At 62.0% G+C, this 24,389-nt stretch overlaps 4 protein-coding genes and 1 long non-coding RNA gene across 14 annotated transcripts; 3 read left to right on the top strand and 2 right to left on the bottom strand.

Annotated features, from left to right (window-relative positions):
• Positions 1–1,332: 1,332 nt before the first annotated feature.
• LOC142093460 (caspase-7-like) lies at positions 1,333–4,201 on the bottom strand. The gene is made up of 4 exons (XM_075174640.1): positions 4,000–4,201; positions 3,676–3,848; positions 1,696–1,837; positions 1,333–1,580 (listed from the first exon to the last, which is right to left on the bottom strand). Exons 1-4 carry the CDS (start codon positions 4,199–4,201, stop codon positions 1,333–1,335), a joined length of 765 nt encoding a protein of 254 aa, XP_075030741.1.
• Positions 4,202–5,059: 858 nt separating this feature from the next.
• On the bottom strand, positions 5,060–13,294 carry RETSAT (retinol saturase). Its single transcript, XM_075174787.1, has 11 exons — positions 12,974–13,294; positions 12,140–12,322; positions 11,189–11,430; positions 10,434–10,635; positions 9,623–9,820; positions 9,405–9,524; positions 7,915–8,053; positions 7,633–7,742; positions 7,213–7,379; positions 6,711–6,870; positions 5,060–6,295 (listed from the first exon to the last, which is right to left on the bottom strand). Exons 1-11 carry the CDS (start codon positions 13,137–13,139, stop codon positions 6,150–6,152), a joined length of 1,833 nt encoding a protein of 610 aa, XP_075030888.1. The 5' UTR covers positions 13,140–13,294; the 3' UTR covers positions 5,060–6,149.
• LOC142093541 (uncharacterized) lies at positions 8,052–10,512 on the top strand. Its single transcript, XR_012677455.1, has 3 exons — positions 8,052–8,143; positions 9,408–9,842; positions 10,387–10,512. It is a non-coding gene; the product is annotated as an uncharacterized LOC142093541 (long non-coding RNA).
• A 98-nt stretch (positions 13,295–13,392) lies between the features above and the next one.
• ELMOD3 (ELMO domain containing 3) lies at positions 13,393–20,210 on the top strand. 10 transcript variants are annotated; one of them, XM_075175005.1, is made up of 11 exons: positions 13,393–13,464; positions 13,737–13,814; positions 14,100–14,169; positions 14,486–14,548; positions 14,902–15,042; positions 15,233–15,356; positions 16,183–16,305; positions 17,141–17,271; positions 17,865–17,941; positions 18,045–18,172; positions 18,882–20,210. In XM_075175005.1, the coding sequence occupies exons 3-11, from the start codon at positions 14,119–14,121 to the stop codon at positions 19,085–19,087; spliced, it is 1,044 nt and encodes a 347-aa protein (XP_075031106.1). In that variant the 5' UTR covers positions 13,393–13,464; positions 13,737–13,814; positions 14,100–14,118; the 3' UTR covers positions 19,088–20,210. The 10 variants fall into 10 exon arrangements, with proteins under 10 accessions (XP_075031106.1, XP_075031108.1, XP_075031100.1 ...); XM_075174999.1 differs by having other exon boundaries at positions 13,401–13,464; positions 14,902–14,993; XM_075175001.1 differs by having other exon boundaries at positions 13,402–13,464; positions 14,486–14,609; positions 14,902–14,993.
• Positions 20,211–21,786: 1,576 nt separating this feature from the next.
• On the top strand, positions 21,787–24,074 carry ADRA2B (adrenoceptor alpha 2B). Its single transcript, XM_075174551.1, has one exon. It carries the CDS (start codon positions 22,029–22,031, stop codon positions 23,172–23,174), a length of 1,146 nt encoding a protein of 381 aa, XP_075030652.1. The 5' UTR covers positions 21,787–22,028; the 3' UTR covers positions 23,175–24,074.
• Positions 24,075–24,389: the final 315 nt, after the last annotated feature.

The raw sequence follows: 24,389 nt of genomic DNA, 5'->3' as shown, positions 1-24,389 counted from the left end.
TTCCTACAGGTAGAGCGAGTGTAGTGAGGAAGGAACAACCCTGCAGGTCCCTCAAGGGAGAGAGGCGGCGGCACGAGCATCCCATCGCGCGTGCCAGGACGCGGTGAGTGCCGAGCCGCACCGCGCGCCTCCCGTGAGTCAAAGTCCAGGGGTGGGGGGGGGGGAAAAAATGCTAAATGAAACCAAAATTATCTGCCAGCTGGGTTGGGCTCTGCTTATTGAAGCCGAATTGCTCCGCGCTGTGCCGAGAAATACCGATACGGCCAGAGTTTATCCGAGAGGCCCTTAGGGTGGGGGCGGCGCAGGTTTAAATAAAGAGCTTAATGCGTGAGCGCAGGGTGAAACTGCCGCTTCGGTGGGGGTCTCGGCCCCCTTCAACCGCTCCCTCCTCCTGCGGCCGCCTGAGGACCGGTCCCCTGTCCGGGGGGGACACAGCGACGTCGCTGTGTTTGCACAGGAGCCCTTCAGGCTTTTTTATTGACGCGGCTTTCGTGCTTATTCTTGGTACCAAAGAGACAACGGGGGGAGAGGACTTTGACTAAATACGTCAGGTCCAGGAGGTGTCCCAGCCCATCCCTTCCCTCCGCTCGCATCCCGGCCGGAGCTTTTCCCCTCTCCCCTTGTTCACCTAAGAAGGAAGCTCGCAAAGACCCAATTATTCATCACGAACTCTGAGAACTACCTTGAGCAAATGCTCTCGAATCCACTCCCTGATCTCCACTCCAGGTCCCTACTTAACCCCCCAACCTGCAAATCTTGCTAACCACCCTATTTTATTTTTTTTTTTCTTAAAGCCTTGAATTTTTAAACAGCCTCAGCTCGAACATGAGCAGGGCAGCAGTATTTTCGTTATGGGTAGGGCACCAGCTAGGTAAACACATCAGCTTTGCCTCTGTAAGACAAAAATCCATGGCCTGCGCAGGTTTGCTTACATTTAAGAAAAACCAAAGTGGGTGAGATTGGCATTTGCAAGGTTGGAAATCTTTCGTGTAAGAAAATCGGGGAGAAGCAGGTTTACGTCCCGCTCTGGAGCGGTGGGTAGCCCTGGCTGCTGTTGGGTGTTGGGTGTCGCTGCACTGTCCTGTGCTTAAATCAGATGTTTCTGCTCTGCAGAAGGTCCTGTGGTAAAATTTACCCCAGCTGCACTTATTTGTTAAAACCTCCCCCCAGGATGGCTCCGGCACATCCCAGGTGGAGCCGGTCTCCTTTCCAGAGGGCTTTTCTGTTGGTTTTCTTGTAACTTGTCCTTTTTTCTCCATGCATGACGGGGAACTTCTTGCAGCCAAGCTGCTGCCCTTCACCCCTCAGGCTTTTCTGCAGAGCTGGCAGCCCTCAAACACCGTCTGCCTCCTCCAGGATGGGCGCCGAGAAGGGGAAGACCTCCTGCAGCAGGTTGGTGACGAAGCAGGGCATCTCCTTGCACCCCTGGTAGGTGCCCCTGGCCTGGCAGTGAAACGCCACCTCCCAGTTAACGCGGGTCATGAGGCGGTTGAGGGCCAGGTGACGTTCCTCTCCCTCCAGGACCTTGAGCAGGGCCTGGAGGAACATGGATCCGAAGACGTTGAGGAAGGCCACGTAGCCTGCGGAGCGTAAAGGAAGGAGAGCAATGTTGGCTGTGCCGTGGCCCCGTGATGGCAACACGTCCGAAAGGAAAGGGTTTTGCCCGGCGTTGCTGTCTCGGGGGCTCTCCCTTACCTGGGCTGCAGGCGAACATCACGACGGTTTGGGGGGGGATGGAGAGGTACTCTGAGAAGCAGTCTGGCTCGCGCTCTGCCTTCGGCTCCCCGCTGTCACACTCCACGACCACTCCCTGGTCGAATTCTCCCCCCCGGCAAGCCTGCGGGCAGAATGGCTGTCGTGAGCTTCCCCCTGCTCTGCTCTCTCCCCCGTCTCCAGGGCAAGCCTAAAGCTCCTGGGGGGCTCCCTGTGGACCTGTACCCCCCCCCAAACCAAGCCTACAACCCATCCCGTGGTGCAGAACCCCTCCCAGCTCCCCTTCCCTGAGTCCTACAGCCCCACACGGTTCCTCTCCCATCTCCACCCCCTTCCCATCTCATCCGTCGTCCATCCTCCTCCTCTCTCATCCGTGGCAGCTCAGCTTTGCCAAGCCTCTCTTGGGACGAGCCGAGAGATGGGGCTCCCTCCTCTCTTCCCTACGCGTTTCTCACGAGGCTGGTTCCCCTTCTCTTTGCGTTTACCCCTTCCCTCCATGGTGAATGCATGTGCGACCCCAGAAATACGCCTGGAAACACAAGAATCCGCTGGGAAAATGCTGGCAGAGATTCCCCTTGGAGCACAGCCCGCCGGCAGCCCAGTTTGGGCACGGTCCTTTATTCTACGTGATGGTTTTGGTCTTTCTTGCAGGGACTGGTGCTGGAGAGGAACTGGAGCTGCTGAGGCTGCTCTGAGGGCACGTTTCACCCCTGCCTGGAGCCGTGCTGGTTGGGACCAGACCAAACGGCAGCGGTGGACGTCTCCCAGCGTTAGGGGAGAGGGGAGCATCCCCTCGCCTCTCCCGGTGCAAACTCCCCGCCAGACGCCAGCGGTAAATCCTCGCTCGGGACGTGGCCCGCAGAGATGCCCGCAAACTGGCTGCAACACCCTGGCACGGAACAGCCCAGAGAGGTGGTCGGTGGCCACCGGGACCTGAGAGCCATGGTGACGCCGAGGGGAAGCAGCTTCTTCTCTTCCAGCCCGGGCTCTGGGCACCCTCAGCCCCGCGGTGTTTGCTCTACGAGGACAGTGTTCATCAGCACGAGCACGAGCTTTGCCTGCCGATCGACGTGCCCAGACCAGTCTCCGGGTTTGTTGGCTTGTCTGGGGGACGTCCCCGGCTGTCACCGCTCCCTTGAACAGCGGCCAAGCCCTTTACCAGAAGGAAACGAAAGCCTTGAGTGATTTATACTTGCTTTCAGGTGGAAAGATTTCTGTCTATTTGCATAACGTTTGCAGGGCTCGCGCTATCTGCTTGTATCCATCCAGTCGCTGAATTATTTGTTTGTTCAGTGATCTAATCCTCCCCGTCGGATCGGCGTTACGGCGTACTTCCCGGGCTTCTTTCCTGCAAGGGCACGTTCGCGTTTCCCGCTGCTTCCCTGCTTGGGAACCAGCTCCGGGCTTTATTTTTTTATCCCTACTCCATCCCCAGTTCACAGCTGGGGCTTCTCCCAGTCCTACCCCAGGAGTTCGCTGTGCCCAGATGTCGCGGTGATGGGATTTGAAGGCGGCTTTTACCGCTTCGTTTATATCCTGGTGGTGTCTGGGAGGAATATTTGATCCCAGCAGTGTCATGGATCGTGGATTTGGATTCAGCCCAGGTAGTCCAGAGGCTGCAAACCACTGGGAGAAACGTTCCTGGCTGGAGACACTGGGAAAAGACGGAGGCTGTTTCCCCAAGAAGGAACACGTGTATGGGTGATGACAGGCGGGGAGAGGAGTGTTTGCAGTGAGCGAAGAAACCTCAAAATCAGTGAAAGCATGAAAAAAGAGGGATGGAGGGTTGTGGTGGGAAGCTGGAGGGCGACGGAAGGATGGAGCTCTCACGTGGATGTAGCAAAATCCACGATTCAAACAGATTTACACCAGCAGCAACCTTAAGCCTCGTGCTTGGGCCAGCCTAACTCTGCACAAACGTAGCAAAAAGGGGATCAAATTATCATCCAGCGGCTCTGTTACCTGGATAAAGAAGATTTTGGGTATTTTGGTGAGCACCGGGCACTTCTCTGACGATAAAATCTGGAAAATCCGGGTCAGTTTAACCGGCTCCGAGTCACAACCGAATATGACCCCCTCCTCTCCGTGGCTGGAGATGATGCTCACAAAGTACTCCCCGTGCTCGCAGCAGCGCTCTGCAAAGACACGGCCAAACCCACGCCGTCGAGCCTCCGCTCCGGCTGTCGCGGAGGGTGCTTAGACCGAGAGGTGGGAAAGGGGAGATAGGGGGGCTTGGGGGAAGATGAGGAGGGGGTTTAGGGGCTGCCGGGGGGGGGGGACGCGTACCTTGTCGGTAAAGGTCTTCTATCTCCTTGGCCGTCTTGTTATGCATCAGCTTCACCTTGTAGTTGAGCCGTGCGAGTACGTTGGAGAGCTTCTCCGCTTCTCTCTTGGCTCCTCCCCGGCTCCCAAGCACCACATCACCGCCGCTGCTGCAGAAATTGGTGTTGACGACGACAAGAGCCCGGCTTTGCCTTGGCTGGGACATTCTGGGATGTCCCCTGGGATGGGTAGGTGGTCTCCAAGCCCCCCCTGCCGTGCGGGCGCGGAGGTCGGGCTTGTCTAGCGGTGAGCCCCGAGTGCTCCTTTGGGAGGTCCGGGGGAGCGTATCCTGCTCCGCCGGCTGACTCAGCACCAGCGTGGCTGATTTTCAAGGGCAAGGCGGGAGCAATGCCCTGTCACCCGCTGAGATGGCACCTGGGCGTGACAGGGCTGGGCTGGCACCGTCCAGCCCGGAGCATACGGGGCATATAAAGAGATTTTTTTTTTTCTCCAAAGGGATGGCGGAGGGGCTGGGGGAGGGAGATGCCTGCCCTGCGGGAAGCTCCAGGAGCAGCCAGGCAATCCCTCCCTGCCTTTCTCACCCTTCGTTTCCCAAAAAAGCCAGGCAATTCCTGCTGATCCTGGGGAAAACGGCCCCTTCCAGCTTCCCCCGCCAGCTCCTGGCCGGGCTTTTGGTTGCTCATTGCCCGCTCCCGGGGAGGCAGCGGGTTTTACCCGCTTTTACCCATTTATGGCACTTCTGCAATTATTCCTCCCCAAAACAGTCTGTGGCGGTGCAGGACGAGCCCCCAGCCCCACGCTCACAAGGACGGGTCTCAACCGCATCCCCTCTCTCCTTCCCTTCCCAAAATTTGCCCACCTGGAGCGTCGGAAATCAGCCCTCTCGCACCACCCTAACCCCAGCCCTGCTGATCCCACATCACAAGGCGCAAATCACAAGACGACGACGATGATGATGATGATGAAGATTTTATTTATTTCTGGTCTCACGCGCTTCCCTTCCCCTTCAGAGAGGACTTTGATCGCGTTCCCAAGCTTTTCCCAGCAGACAGAAAGTCTAGACTTTTGGTTTTTTTTTTTTAAATTGCTAAAGGAGCGGGCGTTTGCACCATCGCGCGTCTCCGGGCGACGGAGGGTAGAGCAGCACCGAAATATCGCAGCATCGCAGGGCCGAGGGGCTGCATCGCTGCGCAACGCGCTGGTCCTGCTACTCTACTGCAGCAGGGCGCGACTTTGAAAGCACCGTACAGCACCGTTGCTCTTAAATAGCTTTAAACTTGGCTTAAAATCACTCCAGGCTTCACGCCTGGTCTTGGCACGCCAGAAGGACCCACTTACTCCACCGCCCCGTTGAGTCAGGAACCGGCTCCTGCCGAAAGGACCGCGTCCGTGAGCCTCTCCCCCGGTGTCCTCGTTAAAACACGGGGCTGAGGTTGGTCTGATTTCCCCTTTGCTTAAATGCAGCCGGTGCCCGTCCAGCGGCTGGCGGGGGTTTTACCAAACCTGCCTGACGCTGCCTGGACGAGCCCGTGCACGGCCCCGGCTCGGGGAGGTGCTGCTTCCGCAACCCCCGGGGCTGTCGAGTCCCACGTGGAGCTTTCGGAGCCTCGTGAAGCTTTAGGAGCCCAACTCGGCGCCAAAGCTGTCGTCTGAAAGTGGGGGGGGGTTCGCTCCCCTTGACCCAGCGGGTCTGGGGGATGAAGATGAAGGTTGATGCTCTTCCGATGGTCCAGGCGGCTGTCGGACACCGGTGGGGGATCAAGCGACCGTGGGTGTTGCTGGTAGAAGCTGTTGGGTTTTGTCTTCTGGTGCAGCCTGGTTTTTGGGGTTGCCTTGACTTCTCTCCTGGCCACTCCTGCACACGGCAGCTCTTGGAGCTCCTCTTCCCTACGCCGGGAGAAGGGGTTTGCCCTCAAAAAGGTGGCCAGGGATCAGCGCTGGCTTTTACTCGCTAGCGGCGGACGTTGTGGTGGAAGGAGGTGAGCTCTAGGTGGGTGAGGTCCAAGGCAAGCTGGCTGGAAATGGGTACGCGCCGTCTTCCCGGGCTGTAACCCTTTGACTTTGCTTGAGAGAAGGATGTGCTACGGGTGATTTACAGCTGAAAATAAGGTGCTGGGGGGAAAGGGAGGTCCTGGCCGGTGGGACGGCAGGCGTCAGTCCCTCTTCTTAGAGTTGGTGGCCCGCATGCGCTTTTTCAGCCACAGCATGTCGACGTAGAGGTTACGCTTGAGGACGGCGCTGGTGCAGATGAGGGCTCCTTGCAGGGCTCCCACGAAGCCGCCCAGGCACAAATCCTGCCCTGGAAGAGAGCGGGAGGTGCCGATGGCCGCGGCCGTGGTGGGGACCCGTGGCGCTCTCTGTCCCCAACTGACCCTCAATGCTGCTGGACGTCACCACCCCCACCCATCCTCTGCCCTCCCCACCTTCCAGCTGCCCCCACGCCAACCCTTGGGTTTGAACCCGCAAAACCCCTCCCTTCTCCCCAGCAGGGAAAGGGCCTCATCCTGCCCAGCCAAAATAAATCAGCAGGGAGACGAGGTGCAGGAGCTGGAGGAGGCACAGCCCTTTCCTCCTCCCGTTGGGACCATGCAGCTCCACTTGGACCTGCTCCAGCGGCTTGGCCCCTTATTTCATTGAAGGATTGAAGGTTTTTCTCCCCCCATATCCTGCTTCCCCAGAGATGTCCTCATCTGAGAACGTGGTGGCCGTGGTACCTGTCAGGTAGAGGTTGGGGACGGCCGTCTGAGCCCTCACGGCGGCAATGGCTTCGGCTTGCAGGCGGGCGATGCTGTGGTCGATGCCGTAGATCTCCCCCCTGGGGCTGGCGATGTAGTGCTGGTTGGTGAGGGGCGTCCCTCCGGACGTGTACTCGATCTGGGGGGGGGGACAAGGGGACAATGTGGTCTGCATGGGGTAGGTGTGATGGTGCGGGGTGTCTCATGCTCTAGAAAGCTGTTTTCATGGGGTAGGGGCTGGGACAGGTTTCCTCGCAGACCTTTGGGTGGTGGTTCTGGCCAAGTTTGGTCCCAGCACGGTCCTGGAAGCCCATCATACCCCCCACTTGCACCACGCGTGGTCAGGAGGCAGCAGCGATGGGTTGGTGCTGGACCTCACATCCAGCAGACCCAGACCCTGCTCCGACGTGTGCAGGATGGGGCTGGGTGGACAGGACCCAGGAGAGGAGCTGGAGGACCCACGAACCCCGGGTTTCCTCACCCTGTCCTTGATGCGAGGGTAGAGCTTGAAGACAGCCTGCATGACGCTGTCCACAAAGGTCATCTTCAACTCCTCGTAATCGTCTCCCCGCTTATTGACCTGCTTGTCCTTCCACTCCTCAAACCACTCGTATTTGGCGAAGGTCACGACGGACAGCGTGGATTTACCTGCAGCAGGACAAGGTTGGGACCACAAACCCAACCCTTCCCCACGCGAACACCTGGGATGTCCCCAGGTCTTTATGGTCCCATATCCTGGTCCAGTTATCTTGAAGACCGCTTTCCATGAGCAACCCGCTCAGCAGCTTTGACCGTGGCTATTTTAGGAGAACCTCCTCGTTCGCAGTCATCAAACCAACCAAATCCCAACAAGAGTTTTCAAGCCACTCCCAAGCGTGTGGGGTTGGGTTTCAGCCTTTACCTGGGTGCCTCGTTTCCCAGGTGGGGTCCTTGGCTGACGGGCAGGTGACAAACAGAAAAGGGATGTTCTTAGCAGCTTCTTCTCGGGAAGAAGCCAGGTAGCGATTCATTCTGCAGAGAGATACGAGGGTTTGAGGTGGGTTTTGATGCAAACCTTTCCGTGAATACTTGCTACGTCCGAATCTCCACGCAGCGAGAACCTGCCGAGAGCGTTTTGAGTCACCGCCCAGGAATTCATCTCCTTACGCTTAACGAAGCACGTCTAAGGGGAAGCCAAACCTACATTTCATCCAGGTCATTTCCTAGGTACATGAAGTAATTGGTGGGCTCCAGCCCCAGCTCTTCCCTTGAGCCGTTAAGACCTACAAAGACGGTGAAACCCCCTTCGCCGTGTGTCACCATGCGAAGCTGAGACTGGATCTCTGCGATATGGAGGGAAGAAGGGGAAAATTAATATTTCCTGGGACCCTCAGCTACGGAGAAGCGGTTTCTCCCGAGAAGCAGCCCCACTCGTATCTACGTGGCTCCCACGTTGGCTTGTAAAAGTGATTTTTCTTGAAACATCCCGTGTGTGCACAAGGGCTGGGATGGCAACTCCTGCAAACTGTAAGGAAGGCAGCAGCGCTGCCATTTCCTATAGGGGATGCTTTAGGGTACCCTTGGCTTGAGCTTTTGCTGGTTTTAATGGTCGTTAAATCACTGGATTCAAATGTGCCCCTGATCTGCCAGCGTTGAATGGTTGTAGACCAGGACCATATTGTTGCCCAGAAAGCTCCCACCCAACCGTGCCCCTTCCCACCCAACCGTGCCCCCTTCCACCCAACCGTGCCCCTTCCCACCCAACCGTGCCCCCTTCCACCCAACCGTGCCCCTTCCACCCAACCGTGCCCCTTCCCACCCAACCGTGCCCCCTTCCACCCAACCGTGCTCCCCTCCCACCCAACCGTGCCCCCTCCCACCCAACCATGCTCCCCTCCCACCCAACCGTGCCCCTTCCCACCCAATCATGCCCCCTCAAACCCCATCATGCCCCTTCCCACCCAACCGTGCCCCCTTCCACCCATCCGTGCCCCTTCCCACCCAATCATGCCCCCTCAAACCCCATCATGCCCCTTCCCACCCAACCGTGCCCCCTTCCACCCAACCATGCCCCCTTCCACCCAACCGTGCCCCTTCCCACCCAATCGTGCCCCCTTCCACCCATCCGTGCCCCTTCCCACCCAATCATGCCCCCTCAAACCCCATCATGCCCCTTCCCACCCAACCGTGCTCCCCTCCCACCCAACCGTGCCTCCTCCCACCCAACCGTGCTCCCTTCCACCCATCCGTGCCCCTTCCCACCCAATCATGCCCCCTCAAACCCCATCATGCCCCTTCCCACCCAACCGTGCCCCCTCCCACCCAACCGTGCTCCCCTCCCACCCAACCGTGCCCCTTCCAAAGCAGCAAGAAGATTTTGCGGCGGCACTGAACCCAACTTCAGGCGGCCGTTCCCCCACCTTTCACAGGTTTGGGGGCACCACGCTGTGGTTTTTAGGGAAAGCGAGCAGCAAGCCAGGGCTTTGCCAACTGCACGGCCAGTTTTGGCAAATTAATTTAGGCTTGATCAAAAAGAAACGTATGGCCAAAAAATGAACGTTTTGAATGCCGCAACACGAACGACAGGGTTTCGCTGATGTCTAAGAATTAATTATAAAGAAGCTGTTTTTTGATGCGGCTCAGAGGGGGATCAACGCCGTAACCCCAACGAAACCCAACGCTGCCGTGTTTTACCAGGCAACGCCCGCGCCTCCGCCGGCAGGAGCCGTTCGTAGGTGTTGAAGATCCCGGCATCCGAAATGATAACGGGAGCGAAGATGTTCACCAAATCTTGACCTTTCTTGACGCTGACGCCTGGAAGGAAAAGGCGAGAGGGGGAGGAACGGGTCCGGTTAAAAGCAACGCCGCGGCGGGGAGAAGCCACGTGTGCCCCATCCCGTGCCGACGCTCACCGCAGGCTTTGCCCTGGGAGTCCAGCAAGATCCTCTGCACCGGCGCCTTTCCCAAAACGTTGCCTCTGGCTTTCCGGATAACGGGAACGGTGTGGAAGACAATTTCTCCGGCCCCTCCTTTGGGGTACCACGCGCCACGGAGGAAGTGGTTCACCAGGATGCTGTGCATGGAGAAGCTGGCCTTGGAGGGGACCACGCCTGGAGAAAGGGGCAGCGTCAGGTGAGTTTGTGCCGAATGGTGGCTTTGTGGCTTATCCTAAAGTTTTTAGGGTGAGGAATGCCCTGTCCTCGGCTGGACGCGGTGCTGTGAGGAAGGACGGGTGCGGGTGAGAAACAATGGGTCGTCGGTACCCGGAGGAGCAGGGAGGGCGTCAGGCGTGGGTGGCCCCGCGGCTCTTTTCGCAACTCGGGCTGCACCCGCTGAACCGGCCGGGGGGGCCGCGAGCAAACCCCCGGGGCGGGCGGGAGGAAGGGAAGGGGAAAGGCTCAGGGCGAAAAGGTTACGGCGAGGCCGGAGCGACGGGTGCCAGCGCGAGGTTAAGGACGGGGAGACGTTCCCTAAGAGGAGCGACGCTGCCGCGCCGCGAGGATGCGGAGGGAAAGAGATGAAGGCGAGCAACGAGGACGCGGGGACAACCAGCCGCCGGCTTGGGGACAAAGACGCTGGCGGAGCATCCCTCCCCCCCGCACAACCATCACCCTCGTTAAAGCGAAGAGAAAAAAAAAAAAAAGGATATTCTTGGGGTTTTTTTTTGTTTTTAAAGGGTTTAACTTCACCTCCGCGGCACCCCGCAACCTGCCGGCTACCTACCGTAAGTGGGGAAAATGTAGCTGAAGACGGCCCGGAGCTCGCGGTTGGCGGTGAGACCGTCCACCACCTCCTTCAGGCTGCGCGACGCCAACCGGCAGAAGGGGCTGAGCCGCGGCAGCAGCCCCGAGCGGCAGAGCAGCGCGGCCAGCGCCCGGGGGATCATTTTCAAGACGCCCAACAGGACGGGGCCTCTGCCGACGCTCTGCGGACAACCCCGGGGTAGGCTCGAAAGATGCTCAAAAGCGGGTTTTTTGGGGTTTTTTTTGTTTTTTTTTCCCCTTAAATTTATCGCATTTCTGCCCGGGGAGCTGCGGGCAAGGGGAGCATCTGCCCCGCCCCCCCCCCCCCCCCAAAAAAAAACCTCCCCTGGGGCAGAGGTTCCCAACCTTGGCAGTGGTTTCAAAGCATAAATTAATTAATGCTGATTTAGCACTGATTGATAACGATTGTGATCACTCCATCAGCCGGGAGGAGCCGGAGCATCATCCCACGGGGCTCAGGGGGGCGTCGGGTCCCACATCCCGTGGGACCGCGGGGAGCGGGGTTAAAACTGTGGGTTTTTGAGGCAGAAAAAGGAGATTTTTTTGGACGTGTTTCCCAACGCTTTTGGGGTCGGGTTGTGTAACGCCATTATTCTCTGCAGTTGCCCAATATCTGAGCATCGGCGTCGGGCGTGGGGGAATTTCCCCTCCCCACGTGAGCCCACAGAGAGCCAAAAAAATCCACCCCCCCCCACGCGGCGAAGCCCCTTCTACCTTCAACAGCCGGGCGAACTCATCGATAGCTGCCCCCTCCCCGGGAAATTGCTCCTTCAAGCCTCGGAAATATTCCTCTTTTCCCGAATAGATGCGATACGTCCTGCCGCGACCGGGCTCCCCCAAAACCACGGCGTCGTAGACGGCCGGCAGCCGAGCCCACTCCAGCTGCCCCTCCGTCAGCTGGTCCATCAGCAGGCGGCTGACGGAGCCCTCCTGCATCTGCCCCACGTAGTGGATACCTGGAAGATGTATTTTTGCTTTATTTGGTTTGGTTTTTTTTTTCCTTTTTTATTTTTTTTTTCTTTTTTATTTTTTTTTTACACCCCTGGGATGCACAGGACCCTCCTTTTATTTCTCCACACACCCCCCCGCCAGCAGCTCCCTACGGAGGGGAAAGGGAAAAGCCGGGAAATATCCGCCTCCCGTTCTAGGTTGAAGGGAAAACCAAGCGCTCGCCGCCCCGGTTTTAAGCAGCTTTTAGGAATTTCGTGATTTTTTTTTTTTTCCCCACTCTCTATCTCGCCGTAAATAATTAATCCCGTGGAGCTCGAGGGAGGGACTTTGTCTTGCTGGAAGGACTTTGCCAAAGGGAGATGTGCCCTGAGATGACATCCCCCTCCCCCCCCTCCACCGACGGGGAATTCTATAGGGGCTGAGCCGGATACGAGGAATTCTATAGGGTTTTGATGTTACAGCGACGGGGCGCCACCGGCAGCACCTCGTCCTTCAGCGGGAGGATTTTGGGGCGAGGGAAGGCGTGTGCTATCACGTCGCTCACGCAGAAAAAGCGCTTGTATAACTCGGGGCGGGTGCTGGGGACGCCCATGCTGGGTCCCCACGGGTGTTTTGGGTGCGATTCCCACCACGGGCATCCCCCACCCCTCCCCGCGCCACCTCACAATGAGCCAGGGGTGAATTTGGGACCCCGAACGCCGCCGGGGGCCGTACCGGTGTCGAACTCGAAGCCCTTCTCGCTGAAGGTGTGGCAGCAGCCCCCCAGCTTCCCGTGCTGCTCCAGCACCAGCACCCGCTTGCCCGCCTTGGCCAGCAGCGCGGCAGCTGCCAGGCCCCCGATGCCGCTGCCCACCACGATGGCATCGAGCCTCTCGGGGACTTTATCTGCCGAGAAAACTTGGCGGGGGGGGGTGGCATCCTCAGTGTGGGATGTGGCACCCCCCCCGAGCGGGCACATGGTACCTGGAAGGTGACCCCGAAAGCTTGCTGGGGGTGGGGTGTCACCCCAAGGGGTGATGCTGTGCCGGGGGGTGATGCCACCCTGGGGGGTGATGCCACCTCACCGGGCAATGCCACCCCAGGGGCATATGCCACCCTGGGGGGTTAATGCCACCCCGGGGGGTGATGCCCCCCACCGGCGGGTGATGCCCCCCCGGTGGGTGATGCCCCCCTGGCGGGTGATGCCACCCCGGCGGGTGATGCCACCTCACCGGGCGATGCCACCCCGGGGAGAGATGCCACTCTGAGGGGTTAATGCCACCCCGGGGGGTGATACCCCCCCCCCCGCGGGCGATGCCACCCCGGCGGGTGATGCCCCCCCGGTGGGTGATGCCCCCCCGGTGGGTGATGCCCCGCCGGCGGGCGATGCCACCCCGGCGGGCGATGCCCCCCCGGTGGGTGATGCCCCCTCGGCGGGCGATGCCCCCCCGGTGGGTGATGCCCCCCCGGTGGGTGATGCCCCCCCGGCGGGCGATGCCTCCCGGCAAAGCGCAGGGACGGGGGGTCCCAGCGTGGGGGCCGAAGCCGCCGGCGGGCGGAGCCCCGTACCTGTCTTGAGCACCGTCCTGCGGGCAGCCTTGTCGGTGACGAGCGGGGCGGGCGGGCGGCGGGCATCGGCGGCGAAGGGGCTGGGGCCGCTGCCCGCGCCCCGCAGGAACCGGGCGAGGAGGAGGAGGAGGAGGAGGGCGAGGAAGAGCAGCACGTACGCCCACATGGCGCTGCGCCCGGAGGGAGACCGGGACCGGGAGCCGGGACCGGGCGCTGGGAAGTGGCACTGCTCGCTGCACGCCGGGTCCCGCCAGCCTCGTCCCGCCCCGACGGGCGGCCGCGTTCGCCGTATTCTGACCCTCCTGCGCCGCCGTCGGCCTCCCCGCGCGGCGCCTGCCGGGCGTTGTAGTCCCGCGTCCCTCCTCCAGGGGTCGCGGCGGGGCGGACTACAGCTCCCGGCATGCAGCGCGGCCGCGCCTGCGCACTGCGCGGCGGCGGCGGCGGCGGAGCGGGGCCGGCGGGCGGACTGGGAGGCCCGGACGCCGCTTCCGGTGGGCGCGGGGTCAAAGGGCAGCGGGTCAAAGGGCAGAGCGCCCCGGAGGGGCGGGGGTGATGGTCGGGGACCGGGACCGGGAGCGGGGTGGGGGGGCCGCGGGAAGGGGCGCCCCGGGGCCTGCGGGGGGGGGCAGGCCGCAGGAGAGGCCTGAGGCCTCTGGGGAGGCCCTGAGGGGGGGCTGTCACCCCCCGGGGCCACCCGGTCCCGCCACCTGAGGCTCCGCCGCGGCTCCCGCCGAGGGGGGGGAGGCCGCGTTCTTCCCCGCAGGCCATGAGCGGAGACGCCGGGGGCTCGGAGCGGCCCGAGGAGCGTCAGCGGTTCCCCCCGCCCGGCAAGTCCCTCCCCGTGCGTGTCAGGCCCGAGCCCTGCCCCGCGGTGTCAGACAGGCCCCCCCCGCCTCATCCCTTTATTTCTCCGTTTATGTCCGTATCTTTCGGGGTACCGAAAATGACCTTTCTGTTACCTGAGCTGCCACAAAAATGCGCCCAAAGGCGGCCGGCGCGGTCCTCGGCCGGCGAGCAGAGGACGGGGTTGGTTCCCTGAGGGAAGGGCTCAGGGTTTTGGGGAGCGGTTGGTTTTCTGGGTCTCTTCTGGTGGGTGACGGCTGCGTCTCTCTCTGTCTCCGCTTAGATCTCGGCTCTGAGACAAAATGGTCTCCTGCAGGCTCTCGTGCGGGGAGCGGGGCAGCCTGCGGGCGCTGGTAAGCTTCTCCTCTGCTTCCTTTGTCTTGATCTCATTGTTTCCCGGGGGGGGGAAACGCCTGGGGAGCCCGAAGAACCCCGCGCTGGGCCCACAGGCAAACCTGAGTGGCTCCGGCGTGGCAAAGCCTTTGCCTCGCTTTGTCCCCGATTTGCCGAGGAGAAACCTCGCAGCGTTTCGGGAGACGCTGAGGTTTTTCCCTCAGAGAAGGGGAAATCCTGCCCCGAGATGTCCTGGGCAGTGCTGGGGGAAGGGAGCAAACACCCCCCTGGGTCTCCCAGCCGACTCCAACCTCCAGCGTGCCTTTGTTCCGGCAGAGATCAGCGAGGAGCTGCGGCGAGCCCAGGAGGAATGGGAGGCTGTGGAAGAGATCCAGTCGGGTACGGCTGAGGCCGGCAGCGCCGGGGATAAGGGGGATTGTTACAGAGTTGGACAGAAAAAGTCTGGGCAGGGGAAGGGACCTGAGTCCTGAGGGCAGGAGCGGGTGGGTGTGCAGTTTTGGGGGGGTGGAAGAGAGCTGGGGAAAGGACTAGAGGGGGCGGGAGACCCGCTGCTTCCCCCCAGCTCCCCAAATCTTCGCCCTCCCGCCGTGCAGGAAGCTGGGAGCGAGCTCCCCACGCCGGAACGGCTGCTCTGGCCTGAGGCGGGAGCTCGTTTCGGCAGCGGGAAGCTGGAGCGGAGGGCAGGGCTCACGCTGGGGAGGGGGCTAACGCCGTTCTCTGTCTCCCTGCAGGGCTGGGGGGGACGTCGGCCGGCGCCGCACCCCCGATCTCCTTCAACGAAGCGCTGCAGTACTTCCAGACAGCCGACCTCTCCGAGTGCAGGGTACGGGCAGGGCCCCGCGCTCTCGCCCTCTCTCGTGGGGGTAGTTTTAGTAAGTAGGAGAGGGGAGTGCGGCGGGAGAAGCGCAGCGCTCCCCTCTTTCCCTTCCGCCTTCCCTCGGCTCGGCTCTTCGCGTGATCCCATCCCTCCCGGCTCACCCACGGGTTTTATTTTTTTTCTCCTGCCCCGATTCCCCGAGGGACCGGCCCTGATCGTTTCTTTGCGTGTTTTCTCCTCCGCAGAAGAAGGTCCGGGCGACGGTGCGCAGGCGAGGCCTGGCTGCTCTGATTCGCTTCCTTTTCGGCCCTCCCCGGCTCCAGCCGCAGCTGCAGGGAGAGCGGGAGCTGGCCCTGGCCATGGCGCAGTGTGAGTGTCCCCAACGCGAGCCGCTGGCCCGGCCGCCGTCACCTTTATCGTGAGAGCGTCGTGGGAATTGATTTGAGGGGGGCTCGGGGGTGCAGTGGGGTCTTTGCCTGCTTATCCCGTGGCAGCTGCTTATCCCGAAGGACGCGTTCTCCGTCTCTTTTGCCCCCCTGCTGCGGACGTACTCACTTTTGGGGGGGAACGATGGATCTCTTGATCCCTTCTGTCGTAGCCGTTCCACGTGTACACCTTGACGTGGCACCGGGCAGGCGCCCCACGGCTCTACAGCCCTTCCCGCTCCTCATTCCGTGACCAAAACAAACAAGACGTGAATCCTCCCGGTACCGTGGCGTGACGTGTGTCGTTTCTGGCTGTCCCGTGGCGGATTGCGCGTGCTGAGCACGCGGAAACTCCTCGCCTGTGGTTTGCGGTCGGTCGTGTTCCCCGGGCAGCGCTGCCTCAGCCAGCAGAACTTCACGTGGTGCCCGAATTATTCGTCACCCCCACGCTCACACACACACGGTCGTATTATTTGTGTTTCTGCACCTCGAAGGCTTTTTTTTTTTTCCTCCTTCCCTTCACCCCTCCAGCAGGATAAACACGGCCGGGACGCTCTCCTTCTCGCCGTAAGCCGTTCTCGGCTGCGGGATTTCATTTCCAGCGGGACTCTGGCTTTACCCTGCAGCTGGCGGTGGTTTCTTTCCCCACCTGCCGATGCTCGAGGGCAGCGGGGCAGGGGTGCCGAGGGGCGTTTTTTAGGTGCCGAGGGGCGTTTTTTAGGTGCCGAAGGGCGTTTTTTAGGTGCCGAGGGGTGTTTTCTCTCCGCCAGGTGGTTTGGATGACAACGAGAGAGTCCACATGAGGATCCTGCAGACCATCTACAAGAAGCTGACCCGCTCCAGGTTGGGCTGCCCGCGCTACGGGGCGCACTGGGAAGAGCTCGGCTTTCAAGGTAGGGCAGAAGGAGAAACCTCTGGAGCAAACCTGTGCCGAGAGAGATTGCGCTGGTCCCATTCCCTCCTCCGGAGGTGGGATCCAGAAGGATTTGCTGCTCGTTCCCTCTCCCTTCACGCAGCTGCTGCTTCATAGAATCGTTGAGGTTAGAAAAGACCCTCACGATCATCAAACCCAACCACAGTTGCCCGTGTCCAGCTGGCCCGGGCATAACAAGAAGCAGTTGGTCATTAATGCTCTTCATTAGCAAACGATCTCTGTGGCTAATGAGCCGTCTCCGGAGGGCTGGTTTATTAGCGAAGCGCAGATCAGGGCTCTGTCACTAAGGTTGCGTCGCAGGTTGCTTTCAGCCTCGGCTGTGTAAGAAAAACAGCGCGATTAAAGCTGTCACACGCGGCCTCGCAGGAGATTTCGGGCTGGTTGACTCACGAGTTAAATAGGCCGGGTTTTAATGAAGCCTAAAACCTTCAACAGGAGGGGAAGGGCTCCCGCTCCGCCGTCCTGTCGAGCACACAGCTGGTTTTAAGCGTTAATTTACCAGACAAATGTGCCCCTGGGGTGAGCTTGGAGCCGCTAATTGCTAGGGAAGATACGGGAATGGGTGCGTGGGTCGGAGAGCCCACGTGAAAGAGGCTACGGCACCCGTTGGGCTCCGGTTAGGGAAATCCCCCGAAAGCTTTCCCTCAGGATATGGTTCCTGAAGGGAATCACTGGGATTCCTCTGCTTTCGAAACACCGGGACAGGGTAGAAACAGCCCGTGGAAGCGGGGAGGTGACCAGAGAGCGACTCCGTGCTGTCCCTCGGCTTCACCAGCCTGTCCCGGCCCTTCCAGGTGCGGATCCCGGGACCGACCTGCGCGGGACGGGGATGCTGGGCTTGATGCAGATCCTGTACTTCGTCATGGACTCTCAGACGCTGCCTCTGGCTGAAGAGATTTTCCAGCTCTCCCAGCACGAAACCCAGGCACGTCCTTCCGCCTTCTTCGCTCGCTCCCTGCGGTGGCATCTACCCGGTTGTTTCTAACGCGCGGGGAAAGGGAAGCGCAAAAACCTCTTCAGAGTAAGGTTTTTTTGCTGCTGAACCCCCCTCGCGCTGGTCAGGGGAGGAAGGTGATCCCCAAAGAGCTGAGGAGCTCCGATCGGAGGCTGGAGCCGAGCTCCAGGTGTTGGCTTTAGTCTGGGAATGAGATTTTAAACGTCCTGGTGGAGGTTGGAGATTTGCTCCCGGGATTCTGGGTTGGAGCTGAACTTGTGCAGGTTAAAAGGGCGAAAATGGGAGCAAGCGGAGCCCCTCTCCTTAAACTTGGCGTTTTGGTCTCGGATATGGTTGAGTTTAAGCCTGGATATAAGCTTGGCTCAACCCCCAGCATCCTTCTAAGCCTGTATCCGCCGTATCATTATCCTGCTACGTGGATCTGCTGCCTGCAGCCGCCATCCCGTGGGTTTGGGGCCGCGCGGATGCGGCGTAAAAGGGCTGGGGGTGCCTGATCACCTCCGCCTGCCGCAGGAGAGGCGGCTTTTTCCAGCCCAGCTGCGATAACGCTCCTTCTCTTGCAGAATTTCCCCTTCTGCATCATGTCGGTGAACATCACCCGCATCGTCATCCAGGCCCTGAGGGAGGAACGTCTCTCCAGGTGAGATCCGGAGCGGCCGACGGCTCCGTAGCCGAGCCGGGGAGGGGGTGGTTTTGGGGACCTCGAAAGGCATCGGTGGCTCCTTCCCCTCCGTCCGTTTCAGGGAGTGCAACCGCAGGCAGCAAGTCATCGCCGTGCTGAACGACCTGTACGCGGCGGCTTTTCTGCAGCTCTACCGCGTCTGGAAATGGCAGCACAAGACCGTCGCCGACTCCGGCTTTCTCCTAAAGGGTGCGTTTCCCCTCTTTTCCCAGCCGAGGAAAATAACCCGAGCCCCAGAGGACAAACCCGGTGTGTTCTCAGGACGCTCGCGTCCTGCTGAGCCCAGCCCCGAGGGATGTAACGCCCAGAAAGCCCCGACGGTTCATCGTTTAATCTTCACGCCGAGATTTTCAACATCCGAGTGCCCTGTGGGGTGGTTTTTCCTCTCCCCCCTCCCTCAATTTTGCATCTCAAAGCACCCGTGGAAGCGCCCGCCGTGTTCAGAGGGGTGCCGTGTCCTGGTGGCTTGAGGTGGGGGGACAACAGGGGACGTTTCTCGCTCCCCAGGCTCGCTGGCGTCACGCAGCGAGCGCTAAATTAACCAGCGGGATTATTTACTCCGGAGGAGACTAATGTCAACAGAGCCGCTCGGATGCGCCGTGCTAATGGCTGCCTCTTAAAACGGGGCCCGGCTGCCGCGATCTGGCTCCGCTCCCACCCATCTCCCCGGGCTTTTCCCTCCCGGGTGGGGGGGTCTCGGGAGAGCTCGGCTGGGGCTTTTGGCGAGGAGCTTTTCGCGCTCTCTCATCCCAAGCAAAACATCATCGTGCCCTTTCCCGAGGGGATCCGTCGGGACGCCAGGAATAATACACGGCTCAAAACCTTACCCCGCGTTGCGTCCCCGCCGCCGTCCAGACCTCGCTCTCCGTCCTCATGCTTTTCCCTCTGACCCCTCCAGAGCTGGAGTCGTCCACCAAAAAGAAACCGAAGCGGCTCCTGAGATCCCTGGAGGCCTACGTGAACCGAAGCCCCGCGCCAGACGGCCTTCAACAGCCGCCCCCTCCCTCCGCCCCCGTCGGCGGCAGCCGGGCCGGCGAGGAGATCGCCTTCACGGGCCTTTGCGACCTGCGGGTTGAGCTGGAAGGAGAAGCCCGACTGATCTGAAACGGAGGGGGACGCGGTGCGGGGAGCTCTGCTCGCGGCCCGGCGCTCGCAGGGTGCCTGCCCCTCTGGTTGGGGGGCTCGGGAAGGGCCGTGCGGGTGGAGGTGGTAGCCGCAGAGCCGTGGGAGGTGGCCGCTGCCCCGAGAAGCGCAGCGAGGGAAGGGTCTGGGACCGAGCTGAGGGCGGTCGGGAGCCTGGGGCGCCGTCGAGGATTTTTGCCCTAAATCCCCAAAAAAGGGTGGCCCGGTTCTTCCCCCTCTCGCCCCTCAAGCCACCCGGCTGCGGCGTCGGCATCGCGCGGTGGGATTTGACCTTCTCCAGGCAGAAATCTCCGGGAGCAAAGGAGGAAAAAACGTGGCAGAGGGGGTAGATTTTATCAGCCGCCAACCTCAGGCTGGGACCGTCCGTCTGTCTGTCTGCAATCCGTGCTCCCGTCTGTCTTTACCCCTAAGAGGAAAGTTCAGCGATGCTCCAGGCGGGGCTGGAGCACGGTGACGGGGCTCCTGGATCAAGTCACGGCTCCGGCAGCCCCCCGGGAGGGTTTAAGAGCCCCCCGGGAGGGTTTAAGACCCCCCGGCTCCGGGCTGCGGCACCTTCGTGTCGCGGCGACGGCGGGGTAGGAGCGCGAGCTCGGCCCCGTTGCTGGGGCAATGGGGGCAGCTGGTCCCCCAAGATTTGGGGAGCTCCCTTGAATTCCCACCCCCCCGGGGCGTTACTGTGCGTGTCAGCGCCTAAATAAGTCAATAAAAAAAGGCAAAAAAATGCTTTTCTTGGCGTAACGGAGACTTTTGGACTTGGGTTCGCTCCTGGGGTGGGAGGAGAGGGTTTCTGCTGGCAGAAGGCCGCTGCGGAGAGCGGGGACGGGCGCCGGGGAGCCCAATTCGGGGCTCAGCGGCGGAAAAGCTGGTTCCCGGGGGCCGAGGTGCGGTTTCCCAACACGCTCCCTCCTTTCCCAGCCTTCCGTGCCTCAGTTTCCCCCTTTACGAAACCCAAATTACGGCCCCGTCCCCGGGTCGAAGCACGGGACCAAGCTGGGAGCGGTAACGGCTGCTCCGCGCCTGACACGAGCCCTCAGCGGGTGCTTAGAAATGTTCCAAAAGCATCTTTAGACCTCAAAAGAGGGGGGGGGAAAAAAAAGCTTAAAAAACCCAGATCTGGAGATAAAAGGTGGTTTTGAACAAGAGAAGCGAGGAGCTGGTGGGGTAACAGAGCTCTGCGTCGCCGTTACCCGCTGAAAAGGCGACCGCCTTCGCGGCAGCGGGGCTGGAAAATGCTTCCCCTGGCCAAAAAAAAACCCAATAAATGGGCAAAAACCCCAATAAATGGGCAAAAAACCCCCAATAAATGGGCAAAAAAACCCAATGAATGGGCAAAAAACTGCAATAAATGGGCAAAAAGGAGCCCGGTGCTGGGTTTTTTCTCTCCTAATCCTGAATTATTGCATCAATCGTTCGGAGGTGGGGGAGGAGAAGGGTGGGACGGGGGCAGCCGGGCTCGGGGGGGGGTGGGAAGCACCTTGGGGGTGGTTTTTTGGGGGGGGATGAGGGGAGCGGGGAGATGGGGGGATGGGGAGCGTGGCCTCGGCTCCCTGGGGAGGACGTGGGTGCCGGGGAGGGACGCGGTTACTGGGGGGGGGGGTGCTGGGGGGGTATGTGGGTGCCGGGGAGGGACGTTGGGTGCTGGGGGGGGACAGAGGTGCCAGGGAAGGGATGTGGGTATCAGCGAAGGAGGGGGGGCCCCAGGGAGGGAGGAGAGGGGATGTGGGTGCTGGGGGGGATGTGGGTGCTGGGGAAAGGGTGCAGGTAGCAGGGGGGGTGTGGGTGCTGGGGGGGATGTGGGTGCTGGGGAGGGGACATGGGTGCCAGGGAGGGGTGCAGGGACCTGGGGGGGGGGGGGATGCAGGTACCAGGGAGGGGCGTGGGTCCCGGGGAGGGGGAGATGTGGGTGCTGGGGGGGGGTGTGGGTGCTGGGGAAGAGATGGAGGTGCCGGGGAAGGGATGTGGGTGCCAGCGAGGGGGAGATGTGGGTGCTGGGGGGGGGGGGGGGGGTGCTGGGGGAGGGACGTGGGTGCCAGGGCGGGACGCGGGTACCGGGGAAGGGACGCGGGTGCCGGGCAGCGGGTGCCGCGGGACTGGGAGCCGCGGGGGACGGAGCGGAGCCCGCAGCGGAGCCCGGCCCCGCCGGCGGCCGCGTGTCCCCCCGCTACCGCCCGGTTCCGCCCCAGGGGCGGCGGCTCAGCGCCCCCCCCCACCCCGCGCCCCCTTAAAACCCCGCGGAGGCGGCGCCCGGCAGCGCAGAGCCCGGCGGCGGCGGCACCGGCACCGGCAGCGGGAGGTAGGGTGCGGGCAGCGCGGGGTGCGGGCAGCGCGGGGTGCAGGCAGGGCTGGGTGGGGGCAGCGCGGGGTGCGGGCAGCGCGGGGTGCGGGCAGGGCTGGGTGCAGGCAGCATAAGGGACTGCAGGCAGCGCGGGGTGCAGGCAGCGTGGGGTGCAGGCAGCGCCGAGTGCGGGCAGCATAAGGGGGTGCAGGCAGGGCTGGGTGCAGGCAGGGCAGGGTGCATGCAGCGCGGGGTGCAGGCAGCGTAAGGGGGTGCAGGCAGGGCAGGGTGCAGGCAGCGCGGGGTGCAGGCAGCATAAGGGACTGCAGGCAGCGCGGGGCAGGCGGTCGGGAGCAGGCAAGGCAGCGGTGCAGGCAGGGGAAGGCAGGGCTCCAGGTGTGGGCAGGGAAAAGCAGAGGTGCAGGCAGAGCAAGGGTGCAGGCAGGGCGAGGGGCTGCGGGCAGGGCAGGCAGCACAGGGCAGCGTTGCAGGCAGAGGTACAGGCAGCAGCAGGCAGGGGACCAGCAGGCAGCCCGGCGGGCAGCATGGCAAGGGGCACCCCGCACCCCGCGACCTCGTCCTCCCGCACCCCGGGGCACCGCTGAGCGCCGGCGGCCGGACCCCGCCATGGAGGGCCCCGAGGGCGGTTACTCGGTTCAAGCCACCGCCGCCATCGCCGCCGCCATCACCTTCCTGGTGCTCTTCACCATCACGGGCAACGTGCTGGTGATCATGGCCGTGCTGAGCAGCCGCTCGCTGCGAGCACCCCAAAACCTCTTCTTGGTGTCCCTGGCGGCCGCCGACATCTTGGTGGCCACCCTCATCATCCCCTTCTCCTTGGCCAACGAGCTCCTGGGCTACTGGTACTTCGAGAAGACGTGGTGCGAGATCTACCTGGCTTTGGACGTGCTCTTCTGCACCTCGTCCATCGTCCACCTCTGCGCCATCAGCCTGGACCGGTACTGGTCGGTCAGCCGCGCCATCGAGTACAACGCCAAGCGGACGCCGCGACGCATCAAGTGCAGCATCTTCATCGTCTGGACCATCGCCGCCGTCATCTCCCTCCCGCCCTTGGTCTACAAGGGGGAGAAGAAGGCGGCGGCGGGGGGGCGGCCGCAGTGCAAGCTCAACGAGGAGGCCTGGTACGTCCTCTCCTCCAGCATCGGCTCCTTCTTCGCCCCGTGTCTCATCATGATCCTCGTCTACCTGCGCATCTACCTGATCGCCAAACGCCGCCACCGCTCCCGTCCCGCCGGCACCAAACCACCGGGATCGGTGCCACCCAACATCACCCCCCCTGCCAGTGCGGACCCCCCCGGGACCTGCCCGCCGGCGGACAGGACCTCGCTGCTGAGCCCCGAGGAGCCCCCAACGTCCCCCAACGCCGGGGCAGGGACGTCCCCGCAAGCCGAGGGACGCCCCAGGGACACCTTGGCCACCGGGACGGGACGGGTGGTGTTGGCCCATCGGGCGCCGGCGTTGAACCCTTGGAGGAGGAAGACTCAGGTCAACCGGGAGAAACGTTTCACCTTCGTCTTGGCCGTGGTCATCGGCGTCTTCGTCCTCTGCTGGTTCCCCTTCTTCTTCCTCTACAGCCTGGGCGCGCTCTGTCCCCGGCGCTGCAAGGTCCCCAACGGCGTCTTCCAGTTCTTCTTCTGGATCGGTTACTGCAACAGCTCCCTCAACCCCGTCATCTACACCGTCTTCAACCAGGACTTCCGCAAGGCTTTCCGACGCCTCCTCTGCCGCTGCCGCGCCCCGACGCCCTGGTGAGGGGCTCTGGCCGCCCCCTTCCTCCTCCTCCTCCTCCTGGCTGCGCTCGTTTGGGCTTGGGGGGGGGGGCTTTGAAGCCCCCCAAAGTGATGATGGGTTCCCCCCTCCCCGCTGCCGGCGCCTGCCCGTCCGCTGCCTTCTCTCGCTGCCAGATTTCCCCGGGGGCCCCAGGGGCCACAACCCCTGTCCCCAAGCCCGGTGACATCCCGGCAGACCCCCCCCTCCCCCCCCAAGGCGGCACCGTGGCCTTTTAACAATAAAAGATATTTTGTAATAAGAAAAAACGTCACTTTTTGTCAAGGGGGGGGACGTGGGGGGTCCCGGGGGGTGTCCGTCCCCCCCATCCCGGGGGGGGTGTCCGTCCCCCCCATCCCTGGGGACAGTTGGGGACAAGAGCCGTGGCCCGTGACGGCCGGCAGCGCGGCCGGGAGGAATGTGTGCCGGCGGAGCGGGAACACGATGTCTGGGGGGGGCGGGGGGGGGGGGGGGGGCACGGTTATTTATGGCAGCGCCCGGGAAAGAATAAATAATAATAATTAAAAAAAAAAAAAACCCCAAACCCTAAACAACCCCAAAGAATAAATCTCGGCAGCTGCCGGCCCCGAGGACGTTCAACCCGAGGGGGGGGGGACGGGGACAGAGCCCGGCGGCGGGGGACGCGGTGGGGTGGGGATTCGGGGGGGTCTCGTATAGGGTTGTGCTGCCCACCCGGGGAGAGGGTGACGCGTGTCGGGGGCTGCCGGGGGGGGTTCGTGGGTTGTGTTGGGGTGTTGTGACCCACACCACGGTGTCGTGGTTCGTGGCGGTGTATCGCGACCCGCAGCAGGGTATTGCGACGCCCGCTGGTGTGTCGTGACGCACGGCGGCGTGTTGTGACCCACCCCGGTGTGTCGTGACTCAGGCTGCGGGACCAGGAGTCACGATGGCACCCGGTGGCCCACACCGGCGTGTGGTGACCCTCACCGGGGTATCGTGACCCACACCGGTCCATCACGACCCACACTGGTGCCTCGTGACTCATGATGGTGCGTGATGACCCTCACCAGTATACGGTGACCCACACCAGTGCACAGTGACCCACACCAGTATACGGTGACCCACACCAGTGCACAATGACCCACACCAGTATATGGTGACCCACACCAGTGCACAATGACCCACACCAGTATACGGTGACCCACACCAGTTTACAATGACCCACACCAGTATACGGTG

This window comes from Calonectris borealis, chromosome 27 (genome assembly GCF_964195595.1).
Source record: "Calonectris borealis chromosome 27, bCalBor7.hap1.2, whole genome shotgun sequence".
In the NCBI taxonomy this organism is placed as follows: domain Eukaryota; kingdom Metazoa; phylum Chordata; class Aves; order Procellariiformes; family Procellariidae; genus Calonectris; species Calonectris borealis.
The sequence above is the reverse complement of the archived record's forward strand: the minus strand, read 5'-3'. Positions and strand labels throughout refer to the sequence as shown.

What these genes read in the sequence shown, in the direction of transcription:
- RETSAT (XM_075174787.1), bottom strand. Translation starts at nt 13,139, where the DNA reads ATGTGGGCGTACGTGCTGCTCTTCCTCGCCCTCCTCCTCCTCCTCCTC. An exon ending in CAGGACGGTGCTCAAGACAG is followed by an intron (nt 12,323 to 12,973) that starts GTACGGGGCTCC and finishes CCCCCCGCCAAG; the next exon opens with TTTTCTCGGCAGATAAAGTC. An exon ending in AGTTCGCCCGGCTGTTGAAG is followed by an intron (nt 10,636 to 11,188) that starts GTAGAAGGGGCT and finishes GGTTGTCCGCAG; the next exon opens with AGCGTCGGCAGAGGCCCCGT.
- ADRA2B (XM_075174551.1), top strand. Translation starts at nt 22,029, where the DNA reads ATGGAGGGCCCCGAGGGCGGTTACTCGGTTCAAGCCACCGCCGCCATC.
- ELMOD3 (XM_075174998.1), top strand. An exon ending in GGAAGAGCTCGGCTTTCAAG is followed by an intron (nt 16,306 to 17,140) that starts GTAGGGCAGAAG and finishes CGGCCCTTCCAG; the next exon opens with GTGCGGATCCCGGGACCGAC. An exon ending in AGGGAGGAACGTCTCTCCAG is followed by an intron (nt 17,942 to 18,044) that starts GTGAGATCCGGA and finishes CGTCCGTTTCAG; the next exon opens with GGAGTGCAACCGCAGGCAGC.
- LOC142093460 (XM_075174640.1), bottom strand. Translation starts at nt 4,201, where the DNA reads ATGTCCCAGCCAAGGCAAAGCCGGGCTCTTGTCGTCGTCAACACCAAT. An exon ending in CCAAAATCTTCTTTATCCAG is followed by an intron (nt 1,838 to 3,675) that starts GTAACAGAGCCG and finishes TTCTGCCCGCAG; the next exon opens with GCTTGCCGGGGGGGAGAATT. An exon ending in GATGTTCGCCTGCAGCCCAG is followed by an intron (nt 1,581 to 1,695) that starts GTAAGGGAGAGC and finishes TACGCTCCGCAG; the next exon opens with GCTACGTGGCCTTCCTCAAC.